The sequence below is a fragment of the Anopheles stephensi genome, chromosome 2 (genome assembly GCF_013141755.1).
Source record: "Anopheles stephensi strain Indian chromosome 2, UCI_ANSTEP_V1.0, whole genome shotgun sequence".
Lineage (NCBI taxonomy): Eukaryota > Metazoa > Arthropoda > Insecta > Diptera > Culicidae > Anopheles > Anopheles stephensi.
In genome coordinates, this window is record NC_050202.1 from 90,030,580 (window position 1) to 90,052,635 (window position 22,056).

The following is a 22,056-nucleotide window of genomic DNA, read 5'->3' on the forward strand; positions in this document are numbered from 1 at the left end:
CATGTTAATATGGTGTCTTTCTCTTCCTGCAGTGCGTCCGCGTATCGACCGTACCAACCTGAATCCGATCACGATCAAGGCGGGACTGTCGGTACAGTACGACATCGACATCGAGGGTGAGCCGGCACCGACCGTGAAATGGTTCCACGGCGAAAAGGAGCTGGCAACCGATGCCGATTACAAGATCGACAATGTCGACTACAACACCAAGTTCTTCATCATGCGCGGCCGTCGCAATCTGACGGGCAAGTACACGATTGTGGCTACCAACTCGCAGGGCGAAGATCGGGCCGAGGTAGAGATCTGTATTCTCAGCAAACCGGGCACGCCGGAAGGACCGCTGGAGGCTTCCGACATTCACAAGCATGGCTGCAAGCTGAAGTGGAAGGCACCGCTGGACGATGGTGGCATGCCGATCGAAGGATACGAAATTGAGAAGCTGGACCCGCTGACCGGCCAATGGATTCCGTGCGGCCAGAGTGCGACACCGGAAGCGAACATTTCGGGACTGCAGGAAGGCAAGCAGTACAAGTTCCGGGTCAAGGCCTTCAACAAGGAGGGTGACAGTGAGCCGCTGGAGATGGAGACGGTGATCATCGCGAAGGACCCGTACAGCGTGCCGTCCAAGCCCGGCCGTCCGACGGCAACCAACTGGAGCAAGGACTTTGTGGAGCTGGAATGGGCCGCACCCAAGTCGGATGGAGGTGCACCGATTTCGGAGTACATTATTCAGAAGCGTGACAAGGCTTCGCGTAAGTGGCAGGATGCTGCAACGGTTAAGGGTGATCGTACTCGTGGCACGGTGGAAGACGTAGAGGAAGGTCATGAATACGAGTTCCGCATTGTTGCCGTGAACAGGGCCGGACCGTCGGAACCAAGTGACATTTCGGACTCGGTTATTGCGAAGATGCGCTTCCTGGCGCCGAAGATCGATCGCAAGAATCTGGACAAGAAGGTGCTTCGCAGTGGTCAGCTGTTGAACGTGGAGGCCGACGTTACCGGGGAACCAGCGCCGAAGGTAACTTGGGAGTTCAAGGGCAAACTGGTCGACGGCAGGGAGGATGACCGCATCAAGCTGGACAATGAAGATTACAAGACGAACTTGGTGATCAGAAACCTGAAGCGTTCCGATGCCGGTACTTACAAGATTACGGCCAAGAACGCTTCCGGCACTGATACGGTTGACTTGGAGCTGGTCGTGCTGGCCAAGCCGTCCAAGTGTCTTGGACCGCTGAAGGTGACGGATGTGACGGCCGAGGGCTGCAAGCTGAACTGGTTGCCACCGGAGGATGATGGTGGTGAACCGATTCAGGCGTACATTGTTGAGCGTATGGACGTGGACAGTGGACGCTGGATTCAGGTGTGCGAAACGCGCTTCCCGGAGGCTGACGTTACTGGGCTTCAGGAAGGTAAGGAGTACATGTTGCGCGTGAAGGCCGTCAACAGCGAGGGAGAATCGGAACCGCTGGAGACCGACACGAGCATCAAGGCCAAGAACCCGTACGATGCGCCGAGCGCGCCTGGCAAACCGAAAGCCACCGACTGGTCGCGCAAGTTCGTTATGCTGGAATGGAAGGAACCGGAAAGCGATGGAAACGCACCGATCCAGAAGTACATCATCGAGAAGAAGGACGTGAACAGCACCAAGTGGCAGAAGGCCATGGAAACGGACGGGCCGGAAACAAAGGCCAAGGTGCCGGATCTGTTCGAAGGCACTACCTACCAGTTCCGCGTCAAGGCGGTCAACAAGGGTGGCCACAGTCCGTACTCCCCGCTGTCGGATCCGGTGACGGTGAAGGATCGTTTCGCACCGCCACGCATCGATCGTACGACGCTGAAGAACATCACGCTGAAGGGTGGACAGTCGCTGCGACTGGACTGCAAGATCAGCGGAGAGCCTGCACCAACCAAGTACTGGCTGCTGAACAAGGCACGCGTCGAGAAGGATACTGGGGACGTGCGCGTCGAGTTTGAGGACTATCGTGCCAAGTTGAGCATTAGCAACATTACCCGTGCTCATGGAGGTATCTACGAAATCAAGGCCGAAAATGCTTCTGGATACGATGAAGCCCAGCTCACGGTTACGGTGCTGGACAAACCGACCGCTCCGGAAGGCCCGTTGAAGGTGTCGAATGTCCACAAGGAGGGATGCTCGCTGAAGTGGAACCCACCGCTAGACGATGGTGGTGTGCCGATCGAGTACTACAATGTGGAGAAGTTCGACAAGGAGACGCAACGCTGGTTGCCTGTCGGCCGTACGCACGATACCCACATGGACGTGGCTAACCTGGAACCGGGCCAGGAATACTTGTTCCGCGTGTCTGCCGTGAACGATGAAGGTGTTTCGGAGCCGCTTGCTACGGACACTTACATTACGGCGAAGAATCCGTTCGACGAGCCTGGCAAACCGGGTACGCCGGAAGCATACGATTGGGACAAGAACTTTATCGAGCTGCGCTGGACGCCACCGATGACCGATGGTGGATCGCCGATCACGAAGTACATCGTCGAGAAGCGCGTCCACGGTACGATCAAGTGGATCAAGTGTGCCGAGGTGATTGGAAACAAGTGTGAAGCGAAGGTAACCGAGCTGAACGAGGGCGAAGTGTACGAGTTCAAGGTACGCGCTGTGAATGAAGCTGGACCAGGTATCTGGAGCGACCACAGCAAGCCAATTACTGCCAAGCCACGTAAATGTAAGTAAAGCGCATGGAGGTTCAATTTCGCATACTCAACATGCTTTTCACTCAACAGTGCCACCGAAGATCGATCGCCGCAATCTGAAGAACCTGAGCGTTGCTATTGGCGAACCGTTCGGTTTCGACGTGAAAATCTCGGGTGAACCTGCGCCTGATGTTGACTGGACCATCAATGATCGTATGGTGACGGTAACGACTACTCGCACGATCGAGAATGTGCCGTACAACAGCAAGTTTGTCAACCAGAATCCGGACCGCCGTGATTCGGGCAAGTACATGATCAAGGCGACGAACAAGTTCGGTAGCGATCAGGTGGAGATCACTGTTACGGTGAGATGTAAGTATTTGGCCGCGAAGGGAATTTTCTGCTGAGCAGTGTACCAACGGATTCTATCATTTCCACCCACAGCTAAGCCTGCCGCACCGGAAGGACCGCTGGAGGTTAAGGACATGACCAAGGATAGTTGCAAACTTGAATGGAAGAAACCGAAGGATGATGGTGGTGTACCGATCGATCATTACGTGATTGAGAAGTTCGACCCAGACAATGGCATTTGGATGAACGCCGGCAAAACCGATGGACCGATCACGGAGTTCCCGGTGGAAGGTCTGGTGCCTGGCCATCGTTACAAGTTCCGCGTGAAGGCTGTCAATCCCGAGGGCGAATCGGAACCGTTGGAAACCGCTGGAACGGTTGTTGCAAAGGATAGCTTCTGTAAGCATAACAAATTTCGTGCTTTGATGGTCAAAATTGGATTGAAACTGATGCAATTTCTTGCTTTTTTCGAACAGCTGTTCCTGATACACCCAGCGCACCAACGGTCGTCGATTGGTCGGAGAACCATGCCGTGCTCAAGTGGCCAGAGCCCGATGATGGTGGCAGCCCGATTACGGGTTACATCATTGAGAAGAAGGACAAGTACAGTCCGATCTGGGAGAAGGCCATCGAAACGAACTCACCCAACCCTACCGCTACGGTGGGAGGACTGGTGGAAGGTAACGAGTACCAGTTCCGCGTGATTGCGATCAACAAGGCTGGTCCATCGGATCCATCTGACTCGAGCCGCACGTTCACTGCCAAACCACGCTTCGCCCCGCCCAAGATCGATCGTCGTACGATTCGCGATCTGTCCATTTCGGCTGGATCTATGCTGAAGTTCGACGTAGCTATCTCCGGCGAGCCCGCGCCGAAGTGCGAATGGCGTGTCAACAAGGCTATCGTCACTGGTGGCGATCGTCGGTTGGAGATTCTGAACACCGACTACAATTCGAAGTTCATCCTGCGTCCCGCCAACCGTGGAGACTCTGGTGATTACGAAATTACTGCCACGAACTCGTCCGGACGTGATCACGTGCTGGTGCAGGTGACCGTCACTGACAAGCCTGGCCCACCGGAAGGACCACTGACGGCGTCGGACATTACGAAGGAAACGTGCAAGCTGAAGTGGAAGCGCCCGAAGGATGACGGTGGTTGCGATATTGAGTACTACCAGATCGAGCGCTTCGACGACGATGTGAAGGCCTGGGTACCTCACGCGAGAAGCGTCGAAACCAATGCGGACATCAACGGTCTGCAGGATGGCAAGAAGTACAAGTTCCGCGTGAGCGCTATCAACGCGGAAGGAGAATCGAAGCCGCTCGAGATGGCTGGAGACTTTATTGCGAAGAATCCGTTCGATGAACCGTCCGCGCCGCGTGACTGCAAGGCCACCGATTGGGGTACCGACTTTGTCAAGCTTGCCTGGCAGCCGCCGGTCAGTGACGGAGGCTCTCCGATTACGGGCTACGTGGTTGAGGTGAAGGACAAGTACGGCGAATGGGAACGCAAGATGGCCGTGCCAGCGGATGCTACGTCGGCAAACGTGCCCGATCTGCTGGAGGGTCAAAAGTACGAGTTCCGTGTGCGTGCCGTCAACGACGCAGGTCCTAGCGACCCGAGCAATGCAACACCGCCGATTGTTTGCAAACCCCGCAACCAACCGCCAAAGATCGACCGTACCAATCTGGTTGAGGTTCGTATCAAGGCTGGCAACAACGTGGTGTACGATGTGAAGGTTTCTGGCGAGCCAGTGCCGACCACGAGATGGTCGATTAGCAAGCGTGAGATCAAGCCAACCGACCGGTACAAGCTGCAGAACTACGATTACAGCACCAAGCTCACCATTCGCTCGGCAACGCGCGAAGAAAGTGGCACGTACCAGCTCGATGCTGAGAATGAAAACGGCAAGGATACGGCCACGGTGCAGGTGACGGTGCTGGATGTCCCGAGCCCACCAGGAGGCCCGTTGAAGGTGGTTGAAATTACTGCCAACACTGCCGTGCTGGAGTGGCGCCCACCATCGGATGACGGTGGTCTGCCGATCGATAACTACATCATCGAGAAGCTGGACGAAGTGAAGGGCACGTGGGTGTACGCGGGTGACTCGGGCAGTCCGAGATGTAAGGCCGAGATCGATGGACTCATCGAGGGTCATACGTACAAGTTCCGCGTACGTGCTGCCAACAAGATGGGCAAGTCGGAGCCACTGAGCATGTCCAACTCGGTGCTGGCCAAGAATCCTTACCGCGCACCGGATCGTCCAGAACAGGTCACCATCAAGGATTACGACAAGGACTATGTCGAGCTTGAATGGAAGGCACCGGAGAACGATGGCGGATCGCCGATCACCGGTTACGTCGTTGAGAAGCTGGGCAAGTACTCGAGCGATTGGGAGAAGGCGGTGGAAGTGCCGGAAGGTGACATCACCAGCGTGAAGGTGCCGGATCTGATTGAAGGAACGGCCTACCAGTTCCGCGTCCGTGCCATTAACCGTGCCGGCGAAGGTGACCCGAGCCGTCCGACCGAATCGCACATTGCCCGTAGCAAGAACCAGCCACCGAAGATCGACCGCAACTATCTGTCGAACGTTAAGATTCGTGCTGGACTTACGTTCGAGTTTGATGTGCCGGTTAGCGGTGAGCCGGTGCCAGCCAAGGAATGGTCGCACAAGGACAACATGATCATCAACACCGACCGCATCAAGGTGGTGTACGAGAACTACAAGACCAAGCTGCGTGTGATCGATGTGAAGCGTGCGGATAGCGGCGTGTACACGCTGACGGCAAAGAACAAGAACGGTATTGACATCGCTAACGTGAACGTCACGATTCTGGATGTGCCGGCACCGCCGGAGGGACCGATCCGGTTCGAGAACCTGTCGAAGACGGGCGTAACGTTAATGTGGCGTCCGCCGAAGGATGACGGTGGTTCCGAGATTCTGCACTACGTCGTCGAGAAGCTGGACACGGATGCGCTGCGCTGGGTACCGGTGGGAGAGACCATCTCGACCAAGATTCGTCCCGACAATCTGATCGAGGGCCACTCGTACCAGTTCCGCGTGCGTGCCGTCAACAAGCAGGGAGAGTCTACCCCGCTGGTGACGTCGCAACCGATAACGGCCAAGGACCCGTACAACAAGCCGGACAAGCCAGGAAAGCCGTTGGTGGTCGACTGGAGCGACGATCACGTCGATCTGGAATGGACCATTCCGAAGAAGGATGGTGGCGCACCGATCACCAGCTACATTGTGGAGAAACGTCCGCGGTACGGCGATTGGAAGTTTGCCGGTGAGTTCACCGACCTGTACAAACCGTCGGCCAAGATCAAGGAGCTGACGAAGGACGAAGAGTATGAGTTCCGCGTCTGTGCCGTCAACAAGGCAGGTGTGAGTGACCCGAGCGAACCGTCCGATCCGGTCGTTTGCAAGTCGCGTTTCGTCTCGCCACACTTCAACAAGAACGCTCTGAAGGATCTTGTGGTGCCGGTGGGCAAGAAGATTGCCTACAACATCTCGGTGGAAGCCTCGCCGCAGGTGACGGCCGTGTGGAAACGCAACGGAGCTGTCATTCCCGAATCGCAGCGCGTTATTCGTGAAGTTTACAACAACGAAGTATCGCTCGAGATTCCATTCTCGGTTCGCGACGATACTGGCATGTACACGCTGATCGTCAAGAACGAATGTGGCGAGTTCTCGGCTTCGGCGAACGTAACTGTGCTGGACAAACCGGCTCCGCCCGAGGGACCGCTGCGTATTACCAACATTACCACGGAAGGATGTCGTCTCGAGTGGAAGCTACCGAAGGACGATGGTGGCAGTCCGATCACGCACTATGTCATTGAGAAGATGGATATGTCGCGCGGTACCTGGACGAACGCTGGCATGAGCACCTCGCTGGTGAACGAAATTTCGCGCTTGATTCACAACAAGCGTTACTCGTTCCGCGTGAAGGCGGTGAACGAAATCGGTGAGTCGGAGCCGCTGGACTGCTCGCATCCGATCATCGCAAAGAACGATTACGAGGAGCCTTCGCAGCCACCGAAGCCGGAGGTCCGAGACTGGGACGCCAACTCGGTCACGATTCAGTGGAACCCACCGAAGTCGGATGGAGGAGCCACCATCACGGAGTACATCATCCAGAAGAAGGAAAAGGACAGCCCGTACTGGAGCAATGCTGGCCGTGTGCCTGGTATCAAGCGCGATCTGCAGATACCGGACCTGGCAACGGAGACGGAGTACGAGTTCCGCGTGATTGCGGTGAACGCTGCCGGTGAGTCGGAACCATCCGACGCGACCGATGCTGTGCTGACGCGTTCGCGCTTCATCGCACCGAAGATCGTGACACCGATGCGCGATATGGTGGTGAAGGCTGGCTTGATCTTCCATCTGGACATCAACTTCACGGGCGAACCAGTGCCGGAGGTGGTCTGGACGCTGAACGGAAAGCCGGTGCAGACGGACAAGCGCACGACGATGACTGCGCTTGGCCATCACACGATCGTGCATACCGTCAACTGCAACCGAGGTGACTCGGGCACGTACAAGCTGGTTATCACCAACTCGAGCGGTTCGGACGAGGGTAGCTTCAACCTGACGGTGCTCGACCGCCCGGATCCGCCACAGGGTCCGATGGTGTACGAAGAGATCACCGAGAAGAGCGTGACGATTTCTTGGAAGCCACCACTAGACAACGGTGGTTCGGAGCTTACGGGCTACGTCGTGGAGAAGAAGGACCTCACGCACGGTGGTGGTTGGGTGCCTGCCGTGGCTTATGTTAGCCCGAAGTACACTCACACCGTGGTGCCACGTTTGAACAAGGGCAACAAGTACGAGTTCCGCGTAATGGCCGAAAACTTGCAGGGTCGCTCGGACGGTCTGATGAGCGGCCACCCAGTGGTGGCTAAGGATCAGTTCGTCGCTCCTGGACCGCCGACGAAGCCGGACATTATCGATAGCGGATACGATCAGATTACGCTCAGCTGGAAGCCACCGATCAGTGATGGCGGCTCGCGTATCTCCGGATACGTTATTGAGCGTCGCGATTTGGCTACTGGCCGCTGGATTCAGGCAAACAAGTATCCAGTTCCAAACATCGAGTACACCGATACGGGTGTGATCAAGGGCCATCAGTACGAGTACCGTGTGTCGGCGGTTAACCAAGCCGGACAGGGTAACCCGAGCGACTCGTCCGTCAAGTGCTGGGCACGGCCCATGCAGCAAGCCCCTGCTCTCAACATGGACAGCTTCAGCAAGCGCACCATTAAGGTGCGTGCTGGCGAGCCGATTGTCATCACTATTCCGCTGGTCGGTGCACCACTGCCAACGGTGGAATGGTCGCGCGGTGGCAACAAGATCCCGGAGACTTCCCGCGTCTCGATCGATACCAACATGGAGCAGACGGTGTTCCGTGTCGATAACAGTAACCGCAACGATTCGGGTACTTACAAGATTAAGGCCTCGAACCAGTACGGCGAAGACGTGAAGGAGTTCGAGGTGATCGTCGTCGATCGTCCACAGCCACCGAAGTACGTGTCCGGCCTGGAGACAACGCAGGACAGTGTTACGCTCAACTGGGACGCACCGTCGGACGATGGTGGCTCCGAGATCACTGGCTACAGCATCGAGTACAAGGAATTCCCGTCGGACAACTGGAAGATGGTGTTTGGCACTGTGCCACGTTGCTCGCACACTGTCAAGCATCTGACGGAGAACCACGAGTATGTGTTCCGCGTGCGGGCCGAGAACATCTACGGCGCGTCGGAACCTACCGAGAGCAAACCAATCTCGCCCAAGAGCCCCGACCCGCCAGAGGCGGTTGACAAGCCGACCATCACCGACTACACGCCCAGCGCGTGCACGATCGCCTGGAGGCCACCGCGCGTACAGACGCGTCCAGTGGTTGGATACTTTGTGGAGAAGCGTGAGCGTGGTACGGGCGAGTGGGTGCAGGTCAACAACTATCCAACGACCAACACCACCTACACGATTCCCGACCTTATGGAAGGCTTCCGGTACGAGTTCCGCGTCAAGACGGTCAACGAGGTCGGTGTTAGCAAGCCGAGCGAACCTACCGATCCGATCACCGCTTCGCACCAGCGCAAGCGTCCGAACCAACCGGACCCACCGTCGATCGACAAGATCACGCGCAACAGTGTCAACCTGTCGTGGCGTACGCTGCGTCGCGATGCCAAGGAGAAGATCAAGGGCTACATTGTGCAGTACCGCGTTAAGGACGACGAGAAGTGGGTGGATGCCAACGCTCCAACCGATCTTATTGCCGATCAGGCGTACCGCGTGGAGAATCTGGACGAAGGCAAGGAGTATCAGTTCCGTCTTATTGCCGTCAATGAGATCGGCATGTCTGATCCTTCGCGGCCAAGCATTTCTGTGACGCTGGCCGAACAGCCGAACAAACCGATGATGGATCTGCGCAACGTGCGTGACATTACCGTGCGTGCTGGCGAGGACTTCAACATCCACGTGCCGTACACCGCGTTCCCGAAACCGGTAGCAACGTGGTTCGTCAACGAAGAGCTGCTGGATGACAGAGACAAGCGTTTCCATACGCAGCTCACTGATGAGGCGGCAAGCATTGTGGTGGTGAAGAGTGTCCGTGCCGACACGAAGCAGTACCGGCTGATGCTGAAGAATCCTTCCGGCTACGATATTGCTACGTGCAACGTGAAGGTACTGGACCAGCCAAGCAAGCCGGAGAACATTGGTGTCGAATCGTACGGTGGAGAGCATCTGACGTTGTGCTGGAATGCTCCGCTGGACGATGGCGGCTCACCGGTCACGAACTATGTGGTCGAGAAGAAGGACAAGAACTCCAACGCCTGGACGAAGGTCAGCAGCTATTGCACGACTACGTATCTGAAGATTCGCAACCTGCGTCTGAACCAGCTGTACGACTTCCGCGTGTACGCCGAAAACAAGTACGGACTGTCGGAACCGGCGCAGGCCGATTCGATTGTGGCCAAGCATCCGTTCGATCCGCCAACGCAACCGGGAACGCCGAGCCGTGTCGAAACTACGGAGGACACGATCACCATCACCTGGACCAAGCCGTCCAGCAATGGTGGCTCGCCCGTTACGCACTACATCGTGGAGAAGAAGCTAGCCACGGAAGGTCACTGGTCGAAGGTGCAGCAGGGCACGCTAAAGGATCTGATGTGCAAGGTTTCCGGACTGTCGGAGAACCACGAGTACGTGTTCCGTGTGGCGGCAGTGAATGCGGCCGGAACCAGCCCGTACAGCAACCCGTCCGATCCGATCATGGTGAGTGCTGCGTTTACGGCACCGAAGATCACCTCGGACATTGGCATGCGCGACATTCTGGTTATTGCACGCGATCCGTTCAAGATTATTGTGCCGTACACGGCCACACCGAAGCCGGACGCCATCTGGATGGTCAATGGCAACGAGGTGTCGCGCAACGAGCGCATCGAACTGTCGATCAACGATACGGAGGCCATCTTCAAGAACGATAACTCGAAACGTATCGATTCTGGCAGCTACACCATCCATCTGGTGAACTGCGTTGGCAAGGATACTGCATCGTGCCGCGTGCTGGTGGTGGACAAACCGTCGCCACCGATTGGACCGCTGGAGGTTTCCGAAATTACGCCCGAATCGTGCACGCTGTCCTGGAAGACGCCGCTGGATGATGGTGGCAGCCCGATTACGAACTACATTGTGGAACGCTACGAACCGCTTGGATACTGGACGAAGGCTAGTAGCTTTGTGCGCAGCACGCACTACGACAACATGGGCATGGAGGCGAACAAGCCGTACAACTTCCGCGTGCGTGCCGAGAATCAGTACGGTGTGAGTGATCCGTTGATTCTGGAGGAGCCAATCATCGCCCGCTATCCGTTCACGGTGCCGGACCCACCGAATCCGCCACGTGTATCGGACTGGGACGCGAACTACGTCACCGTCACCTGGGAGCGTCCGCTTATGGATGGTGGTTCCCGCATCCAGGGCTACCGCTTCGAGTACCGCGACGTGCTGGACAGCACCTGGATTACGAACAACTTCCTCATCAAGGACAACAGCTACCAGGTGTACAACCTGCTGCCGGGACGCGAGTACGAGTTCCGGGTACGCGCCCAGAACGCTGCTGGTGTGAGCAAGCCGTCGGCATCGTCGAAGAAGTTCAAGATCCATGGCAAGATCACACCACCATCTGCACCGGGAGCACCGGCTGTGGTGAAGGTGGGCAAGAGCTTCGTCGATCTCAGCTGGACTCCGCCGGCGAGCGATGGTGGCTCGAAGATTTTGGGCTACTACGTCGAACGTCGCGACATCGGTGGCGCACGGTGGGTGAAGTGCAACGAGAACAACATCCCAGTGACGGAGCTGACCGTGACGAATCTGATCGAGGGAGGAGTGTACGAGTTCCGCGTGTACGCCGTCAACAACTACGGCGTGTCTCCTCCATCACCCGAAACCCGCTCGGTGCGTATCGGCGAACAGCTGGACACGGAGAAGCCGGAATGGGTCAAGCGGTTGAAGTTCAACCTTGTGCCGCTGGGTAAATCGGTGGAACTGTCGTGCGAAGCTCACGGCAAGCCCGAACCGACCTGCCGCTGGTTGCGCAACGGAAAGGAGATCACCCACGGTGGACAGTACGCGTTGGAGAGCAAGAACGGTGTGTTCTCGCTGCATATTTCTAACGTTACGTATCGCGACGAGGGAGACTACACTTGTGAGGCGCTGAACTTTGTCGGTGTCATCCACACGACTGGTGCGCTCAAGATCGGTGTACCGCCTAAGCTGGTCAACATTCCGTCGGATGTGTACCTGGTGAAGGGCGACAATGCGAAGATCAAGCTCGGCTTCCACGGCGATCAGCCGATGGAGGTTAACATCTCGAAGGATCGCGAGAAGCTGATCGAAACCGAACACATCAAATACACCGTGTTCGATGACTACGCGGTTATCTACATCCGCGACGTGCTCGATACGGACAAGGGTGTGTATCTGGTGAACTTCAAGAACGACAGTGGCAGCGTGTCGTGCAACGTGAACGTTCACGTCACTGGACTGCCTGGACCACCGACCGGTCCGCTGCTGGTCAGCCACGTCACCAAGAACATGTGCACGGTGTCGTGGAAGCCGCCAGCGCACGATGGAGGCCGCAAGGTTACGCACTACATTGTGGAGCGTCGCGACATCAAGTCGCAGCACTGGCTAATCGTGTCGAACTACGTGAAGGAGTCGCAGCTCATCATCAAGGGACTGATCGAAGGTTCGGAGTATCTGTTCCGCGTGTCGGCCGTCAATGAGAACGGCATTGGACCGGCGCTGGAAGGCGTCGACCCGATCAAGGCTCGCGGACCGTACGACCTGCCATCGGCACCGGGCGTTCCGATCATCCACGAGGTTGGAGGAGACTTTGTCAACCTGGAATGGGAGAAACCGGCTTCGGACGGTGGCGCCCGCATCCAGGGCTACTGGATCGAGAAGCGCGAACAGGACACGGACACGTGGCAGCGCGTCAACACGACGCTGTGTGTCATCTGCACTATCAACTGCGCGAACCTGGTCGAGGGCCGCCATTACGAGTTCCGCGTAGCGGCACAGAACGAGATCGGTGTGTCCGAGTTCTCGAAGGCATCGCAGCTGGTGAAGGTGGAGGATCCGGATGTGGTGAAGCCGCCGGAGGTTGTCAAGCCGCTGAACACGCTGACCTGCGTCCAGAACCGTGGCGTCGAGTTTGTGTGCAAGATTACTGGTGTCCCACGGCCCAGGATCACCTGGCACAAGGGTGCACGCGAGATCTGCTCTGGCTCGCGGTACCACATGTACAGCGACGGCGATACGCATCATCTGGCCATCAACGATGTGTTTGGCGAGGATGCGGATGAGTACACTTGTCGTGCGGCTAACCGTGGCGGTGTGCGATCGACGAAGGCATCGCTGATCATCAAATCGCCACCGAAGCTGAACGTTCCACCACGCTTCCGCGATACGGCGTTCTTCGACAATGGTGAAAACATCGAGATTAAGATTCCGTTCACTGGATTCCCGAAACCGCGTTGCCACTGGACGTTGAAGGGCGAACAGATCGAGTCTGGCAGCCACTATCACATTGAGACGCGTGAGCGCCACACGGTGCTGACGATCCGTGATGGTTCGCAGCTGGATTCGGGCACTTACACGATCACGATCGAGAACGAGCTGGGACAGGATACGGCTGACATCAAGATTCAGATCAGCGACCGTCCTGACAAGCCACGCAACCTGACCATCGACCAGATCGGTCTGGATCACGTGACGCTCAGCTGGTTGCCTCCGTCGTGGGACGGTGGTGCAAGCATCACGAACTACATCGTCGAGAAGCGCGAAGTTCCGCTGTCCACCTGGATTCGCGCCGGTACTACGCGCTTCAATCAGCTCATCATTCCGCACCTGTCGCCTGGCCATCAGTACGAGTTCCGCGTGTTTGCTGAGAACGTGTACGGCCGTTCGGAACCGTCCGATCAGACTGAGCTGATCAGCCTGAAGGATCTGGGCATCAAGCCGGCCAAGCGCGTCAAGTACGAGCTGGACGAGAACGGCAAACCGAAGCGCCAGGGCAAGAAGGAGGCCATCTCGGACTACGACGATTACGTGTTCGACGTGTACTCCAAGTACCATCCGAAACCGGTCGAAATCTCGAACAAGAGCGTGTACGATCAGTACGAGATCTTGGAGGAGATCGGTACGGGTGCGTTCGGTGTGGTGCATCGATGCCGCGAGCGCAAGACGGGCAACGTGTTTGCCGCGAAATTCATTCCGGTGTCGACGAATGCCGAGCGCGAGCTGATCCGCCGCGAGATCGACATCATGAACCAGCTGCACCATCGCAAGCTGATCTACCTGCACGACGCTTTCGAGGACGAGGATGAGATGGTGCTGATCTACGAGTTCCTGTCGGGTGGCGAGCTGTTCGAGCGCATCACCACGGAGGGCTACCGTATGTGCGAGCAGGAGATCATCGAGTACATGAAGCAGATCTGCGAGGCCGTGAAGTACATGCACGAGAAGAACATCATCCATCTGGACATTAAGCCGGAGAACGTGATGTGCCAGACGCGCAACACCAACCAGGTGAAGCTGATCGACTTCGGTCTGGCGACGAAGCTGAACCCGAACGAGATGGTGAAGATTTCGACGGGTACGGCCGAGTTTGCGGCACCGGAAATTGTGGAGCGCGAACCGGTCGGCTTCTACACCGACATGTGGGCGGTCGGTGTGTTGGCGTACGTGCTGGTTAGCGGCCTGTCGCCGTTCGCCGGCGAGACGGACATCGACACGCTGAAGAACATCAAGCAGGGTACCTGGGAGTTTGATGAGGTGGCGTTCCGCGACGTGTCGGAAGAGTGCAAGGACTTTATCCGCCGGCTGCTGATCAAGAACACCGAGAAGCGTATGACGGCGCACGAGTGTCTGATGCACGCGTGGTTGAGCGACACGTACAACAGCTCGACCTCGGTCATTTCGATCGAGCGCTACAAGCAGATCCGCGATCTGATCCGCAGAAAGTACGAGAACTGGGCCTCGTTCGTGTTGCCGCTGGGTCGCCTGTCGGAGTACTCGGCGTTGCGCAAGCTGCTGATCCAGAAGTACAAGATCCACGAGACGTCGGTCGACCGTCGCCAGGCGGCACCACGCTTCGTCATCCGTCCACAGTCGGCGTTCTGCTACGAGGGCCAGAGCTGCAAGTTCTACTGCCGCGTGATCGGTGTGGCTACGCCGGTGCTCACCTGGTACCACAACAACCAGGAGCTGAAGCAGTCGGTGAAGTTCATGAAGCGGTATGCCGGCGACGACTACTACTTCATCATCAATCGCGTCAAGCTGGACGATCGTGGCGAGTACATCATCCGCGCGGAGAACCACTACGGTGCGCGCGAGGAAGTGATCTTCCTGAATGTGCACCCGATGTCGAAGCAGGTGCCGATCTACAAGCCGGAAACGTTGACCATTCGCAAGCGCGAACCAAGCCCACGTCCGTTCTGGCAGGAGGAAGCCGACTCGGCGCCTTCGTTCACCTTTGCCCTGCGTCCTCGTGTCATGCAGCTGCGCGACACCTGTAAGCTGCTGTGCTGCGTGACCGGCAAACCGATGCCATCGGTGAAATGGTACAAGAACGGCCGTGAGCTCAGCAAGTACGAGTACACGATGACACACACGGACGGCGTGGTGACGATGGAAATTATCGACACCAAGGTTGAGGATTCCGGCGAGTACAAGTGCGTGGCGGTTAATCCACTCGGCAAGGCGGAAACTTCTTGCGTGGTGATCGTTGAGGATCATCGCGTCGAGCAGCAGTTGGCCGCCAAGCCGGAGATTAAGAAGCCGACCATTAAGAAACCGGAACCGGCCAAGACGACGGCTTCATCCGGTGCACGACTCGGAGCACCGACGAATGAGGCTAGATCGAGGAACTCTACACGCGAACTGATGCGTAAGTATTACTGAGCTTAAGATGCGTTCGGCGCACCCTGACTGAATCGACTTTTCGTTTCATGTCTCGCTTTAGCGCTGCAATCGGACAGTTTGATGCATCCGCCGGAGTTCACGAAGCAGCTGAAGGATGTGATCGCCGCCGACGGCGAACCACTGCAGCTGAACTGCCACGTGAACGGAGACCCGCTGCCACAGATCGTCTGGACGCGGGATGGCAAGAAGCTTGCCTCGTCGGACGTGATCGACATCAAGTACAAATCGGGCATCGCCAGCTTGCGCATCAACGAGCTGTTCCCGGAGGACTCGGGCGTGTACGTGTGCACGGCCAAGAACTCGATGGGCGAAGCGTCCACCCAGTGCACGCTGGACGTGAAGAGTGAGTACCATCCTGGGCGTTGATGTGATGTGAGAGCATATTGGTTTGCTAACCAACAGTGTTCGCTTTACAGAGGGACCGACGTCCACTTCGCGGCCCGAGGGTAAGGGCATCCCGATCAAACCACCGGTCATCAAGAAGCATGCCGATTCCGGCTACTACAAGGACGGTTCGGAAGTGTTCGTCTCGTGCAGCATCAACTGCACCGATCCGTTCAACGTGATCTGGCTGCACGACAACCGCGAGATCAAGAACTCGGCCGACTTTGAGTATCTGAACGACGGCGACATCTACACGCTGCACATCGCCGAAATCTTCCCGGAGGATGCGGGCACGTACACGTGCGAAGCGTTCAACAAGGGTGGCGAGAGCTTCAGCTCGTGCACGATCACCGTGCTGGCGCAGGACGATCAGAAGGAGAAACCCACGTTCGCCAAATTCCCGGCTTCGTTAAGCGTCCTCGACGGAGCCAAGGCCGTGTTCTCCTGCGAAACGTACGAAGCGCCCTCGAAGCTGCAGTGGTACAAGGACGGTGAACCGATCAACGAATCCTCCAACCGGTACCGATTCGTGAAGAAGGACAACAAGTACACGTTCACCGTGGCCAAGTGTTCGTTCGAGGACATTGGCCAGTATCAGGTGCGGGTCGTGACGCGTACCGGCGATGCGCTGGCATCGTTCTCACTGAACGTCAGCGCCTAAAACCCGGACCGGATGGGCCCCGGAACCGGCGAAGCGGAAGTATATGTTAAATTGTAATTATAGTGCTAGCTGTTAAGGGCCGTAGGTTTAGCGAGTCGAATTTCGTTTGGTTTCGTTTCGTTTTTTTGTATAAACATACATATTTTGGGCCGGGGAAACATGCATAACGGGCACACGTGCAAGAATCGATATATTTATATACATACACATATATCTATATTTACGTTATGATATTATTTTTTTGTCTGTAAACGCAAATTGTTAAGTTTTATTTTTGTAAAGTATTATTATTGAATTAAACGAATGGTATTTTGCAAAAAAAAAACAAAACTGCGTACTGTTATGAAGGATTCCTCACGGCTGATGACGATCTCCGGCTATGTTCTAAAAGTAGACAAAATTCTGGACTGCTGTTCTAAACTGTCGCTCAAGCGCGGGTACGGTGGTGGCACTCGGCCAAAAAGCGGTGCCAGCTGGTGCGATTAGGTCGCAGGGATGACTTTGTCAAATTACCTTTTGAAGAGCGAAAACTCGTCGCAGCTCGCAGCTCAGACGCTCGCTCCATTGATGCCCATCAATCCGCATATGCGCCCTCGGCTTTTAAGAACCAGAAGCCATACAACGTAACGGCTATTAATTATCAAACTTCTCGCCAGAAGCCGGTACGAGACGGCATCAAACCCATTAAACTACAATCGTTACGACCCAATCCCGATCGACCCGGGAGGACGAGCGTTGATGGAAGTTTTGGCAAAGCTCATCGTTTATGGTTTCGTGTACCATCGATTGTGAGCTAGCGGTGCTAGCGATGGTGGCAAGATAAATGAGGTAAATGCAGGACACAGTTTTTTTAAGCTTGCCAGCTTGCCAAGCTTCGGTTTACAGATTTGAGCTCGTTTGCGTTCATTGCCTCTGCGTGCGGACGGACGGTCTTCCCTAGCCTTGGACGGACCGGCAACAACTGTAACCCTCTTTGCGGCGGGTAGAGAACATAAATCCGACCCGTTCTGTTATCGTTACTGTTGTGGCTGACAGAATCCAACCATGTGCATTTTACATAAACTATTGACTGTTGTCGAACGGGACGCAACTTTGGAGCATATTGTGTCTTCCTGTCAGGCGAGTGGTTGGGCAAAAAAAAACGAAGATTTAAAACTCCATCCCGGAAAACCACCCAAAGGGTTCGCTTCTGGTGCTAGGACCGGGGGGTGTGGTATTGAAACATCATTGTCAAGCTCGGAAACCGGCCAAAGGATACAATCGGCTTAAAGTTTTGTTGTTTCACTTCAACCATCTTCTCCCGTCCGGTTCTGTGCGTATGCCAATTTAAAGTCATCCTTCGCCCGGCGGTTGCTGGAGACAAGTTTCCAACTTATCGCTCGTGACAAACGCATTAGCAACGAAATAAAACAAGCAAAACTGTCGCCGCTTCGGGTTCCTGCACGTCTGGCACAGGTCGATGAGACCGAGGAACTTCCCGGGAAAGGCTTTTGCAGTAAAGAAGGAAGGATGTCCAAGGTGTGTCCGTTGTGTTCAGTGGGCAAACAGTGAAGAAAAAAACCCCGAAAAGCAAAAATATATGTACATACATGTTGATTTGAAGTCTCCATCGGTGGTTGGGTTCTCTTCGGACGGGACAGTACGGTTGAAGGATTAATAACATGCTATAGATCAACTGCACCGGACGGTACCGGTCCGCCGCCTGTTTTCACTGTTCCACTGTGAGCTCACCACACTAATCCACCACGAAAAAGGACGATATTAATTATGTGTCCTGTCAGTATTTGAAGAGACCGAGCGCGTTCACATGGCAACAACAAGCAAAGCAAGCGCAGGTCGCTGTTTTTTGACAGCTCAGTGAACAGTGTGTGAGTGTGTGCGTGTACCGGTGCAAATGATCGCTGGATGGTAAAGAAGAAGAGCTTTATTAACCACACGCGTGATAAGGTAACGACGACGGAAATCACGATTTCTTAATGTTTTCTTTCCCCAACGGAATCTCCAAATTCTGCGACAAACAACCTTCAGGCCTTGTTCACAGGGGCGTTTATGAAGGTTTGTTGTTGTTGCGGTTGTTGCGTTGGTGCGTTTGGCATTTGCGTGCGGAGTTGCATTTAACCGAAGCGGACTCTTGGAACCGCCAAATTACAGACGGAGCCGGAGCAGCAGCATCTTCCCGGCAGCAGCAAATCGCGAACAGAAGATTTTGTGCGAAATGATGATGATTGCTTCCTTCGGCCGAAGCGGTTAGCTCTGGCAGGGGAGATGATGCAGCCAGGCGGTGCACAGTTATTATGCACTTCATCAGAGCACTGGTTGGTGCTATTGGGCCACTCGTCCGCCAAATGAGCTGTTAAGCATTTGTACATCATAAACGCATTTGGCGAGTTACGAGCTTAAATTGATAAAAAATGACCATTTAAAGGCACGAATTATAATGACGGTACCACATTCCGTGCGCACGGATGACGAGCGGACATGGTGAGATACACTTTGTTTGGTAAATGTTAGGTTTAATCGTTTGCGAGATGGCTTAGGGCTAAATGGCGTTTTTTGCTGTTGTTTTCGTCTAATTTGCTGTGTGAGAGAAGTCGAATTAAAAGAGCCTGTGAGGTATTGAGCAATGCTGTGGAGAAGGAAGCTTTTTAGAAGTAGCTTTTTGTAAAGGAATGTTGTTTGATATTGACCAGATGATATCTTGAACTGTATGTTGGTATTCTAGAGAATAGTCTAGGACTTATTGTAAAGCTTCAAAGGCTAGAAATCGCCGGCTAAGATCTCCAGACTTTTTCTGAATGTACAATATTCAAATCCAAGCGATTGAGTAATTGAAATAGACGTCAATTACATGTCTCCCGGCTCTCTGAGCAATTCCTGCCCAGGTTTCTTCCAGGAGAATCCTGCCCTAGAAGTTTGTCTTGAGTCCTAGCTCGGAGCGAGTTAATTGTTTCAGAGTCCTTAAGCAAATAGACTTTCCAGACTCTTAGTTTGCTTATGGGAAGTTTAACCTATCGATGACTCATCATCAGCTCCAGACTCTAGAGTATTTTTCGCCCTGCGTGGAGTGCTTTAACGAGAGACGAGAGTGTTCATAAGAGCAGTCTATTTAACACATCACCTCTAATTCCTGTGTTTGTTTACTTTCTTCTACGAAACTGCCGAGACAACTTTAGACAATCATCAAGAAATAGCTAAAACTCTTCGAACAACCCAATCGAATGAATGGATCGCGATGAAGCTTTACAAAAAGCATCCATAATATTCGATTCTTACGATCGCCCCACCGTTCTCCAATCAACCGCCGGCATAAATCTTCAAATGCATATCTAAAGATCAGTATTTTTAAGGTGGGTTGTACCGTAAAACCGCCACCAGCAACCGTCCATACCACCAATTCCAGCGCTACATAATCCATCAACCTGTTCTAGCGTTACGCTACTACTACGCGCAACCAAATCTCCTAGACCGAACCTAGATAAAGACGTAGAACTTTCAGCAGGAACCGAGCACGGTAGTGGTGAGCACGGAATGCGGTGGCGTACATTTTGATTAAGAATTACAGGTTCTCTCGAAACTGTCAATCATCGGATCGGATAGAGGTGTTTTGGGGTAGGCCGAAATTCTAGGACAGGCAACGATTTGGATTTGGAGAGGTTCTGTGGACACAAACTCCGAAAGTAGCAGCAGCACGCCACACCGAAAGTGTTCGAAATCGAAAGTTCGTCGAACCCGACCGTCTAATCCTTCTGTTCTTGCTGTTCGGAGTTGAAGTCGCACTGATCGCGTTTAGTCACTGATCGTGTAGCCCCCGAGGCTAAACCGTATTATGCCATCAGGCAGGCAGGCCGATCGCAGGCAGGCAAGGCCACGATCCATCATGCGTCAGTCGAAATTTGCATATTTTTCGAGCGGTACGATCGAGACGCGATGACGGTGTACACTTGGACTGTGTTGAGTGAAAAAGGGGGTTGAGTTTGGAAAGATGTTCACAGTAGCTACCACAGCAGAACGCTGAAACGAAAAACAAACGTGTTCGTGTCCAGGCAGACTGCACGCATGCATTTCGAATGCTTAAGCGGCTGACAGCGGTTCACGACAGAAAACAAGGCGCATTTGGAGCTTCTGGTTAGATAATCTCCACCACGATTCCAACAATGCCCAATGCAAGTGCGTGAAGATGTTACCTTTACGCCCTGACAACCATTTCCTGTTGCCTTATGTTTTAAATCAGCATTAGCTTTTATGATTGTTCACGCGAAGAAATGGTGGGGAGGGGGTGTTTCTCGAGGTGAATGACACCCTTAAAGCGCACCGAATCCGACCGAGCAGAACCGTTGGCTTACGCAATTCTTTGAATTCCAGCAATCGGGCCGGACAATATCTTTATTGCTGAAAGTGCATAAATTTGTGCGCCCTAATGGGAAACGTGCTCGTGAGGTACGTTCTGCACCGATCGCATCGCGAATCGATCGAGCAATTGTAAGCGACGGCAATGCATAAATCATAAGTCGTATTCATACCCATGGCATGAACCGCATGAAGCTGGGTCGGGGCGGGTTTTTTTTCTTCTTCAATAATCCGCCAACCATGTGCGCTGCTAAGGGTCCGTGCAGAATTCGACGCTTAAATTTGACCGCTGCATGAATCATCTACTTACGGGCTTTGTGCCATTTTGCGGTTCATTACGAACGATGGATGACATTTGGCGGGAAGTGGGAAAAGGCTTAAAGGTTTCATTTTTTTCCCCGTGCCGGTGTAACATATTTCGTGTCATTTTAAATGCACAAAGAAGTGATTTTGAGGAAAAAGTTATATGAAATTCGTATAAAACTTTAAAGTAGATTACTGTTACGACAGATAGAGAAATAATTATTCTCCACTTACCTGATTTTGCATTAGCTCATCAAACCTGTCAGATTTCGTTCCCGAAGACTCCTCTCGGACAGCTGCAAAAAAGAAGTTGAACAGGGCATTAATCTACCGGCCAGTTACATAATTTCCCATTCCAACGCAAAAAAACCGTAACAATCTCTGCAAGCCACAACATCCGGTCAGCTTGGCGGATCATTTCGACCATCTATTACGGTGCCGCAAGTCGTCACGGGCGGGCCGCAGTGATGGATGCATGGGTAGCGTCGTTGCAGCGCACTAAATAATTAGAAACGCATGCAATCATTATTCTACACCGCACATGATCCCGTTCTATGGATGGGTTAATTATTGCAACGTGCTTAATAGCGTCGTTTCAGAACCGTTGGCAAGCGGCAAGATGATGGTGGATGAAGGTGGCGGTCGTGTGGGTAAGTCGGTTCGTTGACAGTACGCTTGCTGGAGAATTTTGCCGGGCAGCTTTAGTTCGACATGATGTTGGTTGACCTTCACGATTTTTGTACTTAAATAGCGAATAAGCGTTGAGTACTTTAGAAGGGAGAAGCAAACAAAAATATTTTTCGATTAGGAATTTAGGACAGTTTGGAGAGCGCGGATGAGGTCCCTGAAACCT

The 22,056-nt window shown here is 54.3% G+C and overlaps 1 protein-coding gene across 3 annotated transcripts in view; it reads left to right on the forward strand.

Annotated features, from left to right (window-relative positions):
- Positions 1-16,878, forward strand: part of LOC118505139 (twitchin) — a 35,981-nt gene extending 19,103 nt beyond the window's left edge. For all 3 annotated transcript variants that reach the window (XM_036040489.1, XM_036040488.1, XM_036040491.1), the window contains 6 exons: positions 33-2,696; positions 2,755-3,036; positions 3,109-3,414; positions 3,492-15,473; positions 15,549-15,851; positions 15,925-16,878. In XM_036040489.1, the coding sequence (XP_035896382.1) occupies positions 33-2,696; positions 2,755-3,036; positions 3,109-3,414; positions 3,492-15,473; positions 15,549-15,851; positions 15,925-16,553 (16,166 nt within the window). In that variant the 3' untranslated portion in view covers positions 16,554-16,878. The remainder of the gene's footprint in view (positions 1-32; positions 2,697-2,754; positions 3,037-3,108; positions 3,415-3,491; positions 15,474-15,548; positions 15,852-15,924) is intronic.
- The last annotated feature ends 5,178 nt before the right edge of the window (positions 16,879-22,056 follow it).